This window comes from Gavialis gangeticus, unplaced genomic scaffold, assembly GCF_001723915.1.
Source record: "Gavialis gangeticus isolate Ggan-Ray unplaced genomic scaffold, GavGan_comp1, whole genome shotgun sequence".
Lineage (NCBI taxonomy): Eukaryota > Metazoa > Chordata > Crocodylia > Gavialidae > Gavialis > Gavialis gangeticus.
In genome coordinates, this window is record NW_017729025.1 from 57951760 (window position 1) to 57955737 (window position 3978).

The 3978-nt window shown below is 47.2% G+C and overlaps 1 protein-coding gene across 1 annotated transcript; it reads left to right on the top strand.

The window, feature by feature from the left end:
- Positions 1-1668: 1668 nt before the first annotated feature.
- CLEC14A (C-type lectin domain family 14 member A) lies at positions 1669-3748 on the top strand. The gene has a single exon (XM_019518860.1). The coding sequence runs from the start codon at positions 1758-1760 to the stop codon at positions 3063-3065; it is 1308 nt and encodes a 435-aa protein (XP_019374405.1). The 5' UTR covers positions 1669-1757; the 3' UTR covers positions 3066-3748.
- Positions 3749-3978: the final 230 nt, after the last annotated feature.

Below are 3978 nucleotides of genomic sequence, written 5' to 3' on the forward strand. Positions count from 1 at the left end.
TTAATTTTTTCCATGCAAAAAGATACAGCTTCAGCAGATTTTGAGACTCACACCCCAAAACACTCCATAGCCTAATGGGGTGTTTTTACACATGCTCCAGGGGTTGGGGGGGGCACTCTAAAATGCCCACAGCATCTCATGTATCAATGTCAGAGCCACCTGCTTGCAGGGGTACAGGCACCCATGGTTACTTCATTCTCCTATGGAGTGGGAGATATGGATTCAAGTCCTTTGAGAAAAAGGAAGAATTTTAATTCTGACCTTTCACTTCTCAGGTGGCCAGCAGCACCACAACTCCTCATCAAGGTGTTTTATGAGAAAGGTCTAGCTTAAGAACGTAACTCCAATAGAGGAGTCATGTCTAAGAATTCCAGGTATATGGAAACACTTTTCTGTAACCTGGAATTGGGTATCTAATTTCCTGGGGGGTGAGGGAGAGGAAGAGGAAAGGAGGAGAACCATTTCCTGTTGAGTGTTTCAGACCACTCTGTGTTCAGCAGGCTGGCTTTTGTGGATCCCATTTTTGGAATCCTAGTTCAGGTCTGTGATGTGAGCAGGGGACCTTAGACTAGAGGAAGGTGCTGTGATGTTGAATGATGCCACACCTATAGGACCAGGTCAAATAAAAGTCTTAACCACCTACAAATTAGGAGCTGCAACACCTACATTTTATGTGCCTGGCCCCCAGTATGGGATCCAAAATGGAGTGAAATGGCTAGGCTCCCTACACAATACCTGGGAATTATCAGGTACCTCAGATAGTCCAATTCCTTTGTTTGGCATTAGAAGTTCAAAATGCATCATACACAAGAAACCAAAACTGTGTATGGTAGTTTTTAATTCCAATGAAAGAATGGAGAAGAATAGATGTCTAAGATGCTGGTAAATGTGAGTAATGAATCAGTGGAGGATCCCACAGTGATGAGAGATGTATAAGAATGTGAAAAGAAAATAATGGAATAGAGTCTGGATATTACTCAAAATGGTAAACAGAAAAATAAGAAAGATATGATAAACTGAAGCCTTACCCATAGCTGAAAAATTGCACTGGTTTAACTAAAAAGATTTAAAATTCAGCTGGTGAAAGTCAGTGTAGACCGCTAATACCTTAAATCAATTTTAATCCTTTAACCAATTTAACTCATGCTATAAATAATTTTTCTCCAGCATTACATAGTCTTACCTGATTAAAGTAATGGGGTTGCACCAGTTTAACTAGGTGGAATGAAAGCAAATTTAGTTCAACCAAAATAAATTTAACTAAACTAGAGCAACTTTTGTCTTATTAATGAAGCCTGAGATACACTGGCAATACTCTGTGAGAGTAACATGGATGATATAGGTCTTACCTGCAGATGTGATCAGTCCTGACAGCTCTAGCTGAAGTCTGAGAGCTGAGTGATTGTCCAACTGAAAATGTGGCTCTGTCTGCCTGCCTCATGCTGCTATCTGGTTTACTCATAGGGGTGTAGGATTTTCTTTTCCTTCAGTCTTTCAAACACATCAGCTTGTTTTAAACGCTACCATTTCCTTACTGCAGTGGGAGCTATTTGTCATCTGCATTTCAGCAAATCAAGGAGGTTAAGGTCAAACCCCATTCCTGACACATTTCCTCTGGCAAGTCTATAGGAGGGCTGTGGCCTTAGATTGTTGTGAAAAGGACTCAGCTGGGGCTGTGCTTGTTTACTCCTGCAAGCTCTGTGAGTGCTAGCATTTGTTAACAAAAAGCCTCCTTTACTGGACAGCTGGAAGAGGAGATGAGTGGAGTGATTCCCTTGTGCCTCTTACTGCAAGCCATCTACATGCTGTGCAATGGGGCTGGGCAGTCCCTCAGCAGCCACACTTGGTGCAGCAAGACCGGCACCTGCTACAGTATTCATGGGGCCAGAATGGCTTTCCACCAAGCCTGGGATGAATGTGCTCAGCACCGGGGTGCCCTGACCCAGGTCAGAAATACAGCAGAGTTGTGGGACATCCTGGCTCTTCTGAACACAGTCACAGCAGGCTCTGGTGCCTTGCTCTTTTGGGTTGGGCTAACTAGGAAACAGCAAGAGTGCACCCATCCAGAGCGACCACTGCGGGGCTTCTCCTGGCAGACCAGACCCCAGCAGGACCTCAAGGAAGAGCCTTCAGAGCTGGACAAGTGGGTGAAAGAGCCGACTAGCTCCTGCACCACCTCCCGGTGTGCAGCGCTGCAGGTCACTGCAGGACAACCCAGCCTGGAGCCCTGGGGCTGGAAGGAGCAGCGCTGCAATAAGACGACCCAGGGCTTTATCTGTAAGTACAAGTACAATGGCACCTGCCCTATTCTGCACCCACAGGAAGCCCTTAGCTTCATCTACCAGTTCCCTGATGATCTTCCCAGAGCCAGCAAGGGGTCCAGCCCCCCAGGCACTGTTCTCAACATCACCTGCCCCAGCCCCCAGGGGGTTGTGCAGCTGGTCTGCCAGCTGGGGCGGGACGGCTATACATGGACAGCTGCTGAAAAGCCCATTTGCTTCTGTCCCTCTGGGTACCTAAACAGCAGCACCAGGAACTGTGTGGACCCCCATGACTGCCTTAGTGCCCAAGGCACCTTCCTTTGCATGTGTGCACAGGGCTTCCAGCTTGGGAAGGATGCAAAGTCCTGCACACAGGACCCCAGGGGCTTGACCACAGCAGTGCCTGACTTGACTTTGTCATCACTGCCAACCCTTGCTCAGGGCAGCTTGGATGTGCCCTCTACAAACTCTCCTGCCTACACGAGTGCAGCAGTAGAGAAGTTCTCATCCTCCTTCAACTACATGTTCATCCCGATCATCTTTGCTGTGGTGGTGCTGGTGATCCTGGTCATGACCACACTGGGGGTCTTTAAACTGTGCTTCAATAAAACACCTTCCTCCTCCAACCAAGATGGCAGAGGGCCAGCAGCTGCAGCAGAGAGTGACCCTGAGGGTACCACCACGCAGTCTAACTCTGAACACTCCCTGGAGGCAGCAGCCAAAGGCAACCAGCCAGGAGGAGGCGAGGCAGAGACACCACAAGGGGAGCCCATACCTGAGGACGGAGCTCCCCAAAGGAATTAGGAACTTCCCTGAGCACTGTGGACAGTCAGGGATAAATTTAAAATGAAACAGCAGTGACTTTGCTTCCTGTGAGTTCCAGCAGCTGAGCTGGCAGCTCCCACTCCTTCAAAGGGAGGTTTGACAGATTTCAGACTCTCCAGGAGTGACAGATTTGGCAGGGTGCCAAGGAGACATGGAAAATCTCATCAGGTATTTTTAAAACATACTTCTATAAACTGCCACACAGCTTGGCAGGCCTGCATAGGGCACTTCAGCAACCCTGGAAGGAGATCCATGGGGTTTCTCTGGAACAAGACGCTACTGAGGCTTAATGAAGGCTTTGTGCATCCAGCCAAAATTGTCAGATTTGGTGCCTGGATTCAGGCCTCTCCGTCAGTGGCCACTTTTCCAGGGATTCTGATTACCTGCAACTTTTGATTTCCCTGAAGGGTTTTAACACACTCTTCAAAAAACAAATCACTAATGTAGATGCCTTTTGTAAATACAATACAGATGTATCAGTGCCTGCAGGCTTTAAAAAAGCAAACAAATGGTGCTTTACTTAAAACTTGGTGCATTCCCTCAGTGAGCTCTGTGTATGCCCAGAAGACATAGTGTATTACTTCAGCCCAGCTCACCTGACATCTGTAAGGGCTAGTGTGAATTTTTTGTCACTTTTATCTAATAGCTGATTGAATCAGCTTTAGCTAAAAGCCCTGCTGAAGCGCCCGATCTGTACAGACGCTGCAGAGCCAGGTAATGCACTGCTTCTTCCAGTAAAGTACAGTTTGTCTGGGGTTTTTTTAACATATGCAAGCAGCCATAGAAGCCTGATTTTCAGAAGTGCTGATCACTTGCAGTTTCAGATAAGACTTCACTTAGGAGTTTGTGGGTTCATACAATCTCTGAAAGATGGCCTTGTGGTGCCTCCCTG

Coding starts and splice junctions, on each gene's coding strand:
- CLEC14A (XM_019518860.1), top strand. CDS start 1,758: ATGAGTGGAGTGATTCCCTTGTGCCTCTTACTGCAAGCCATCTACATG.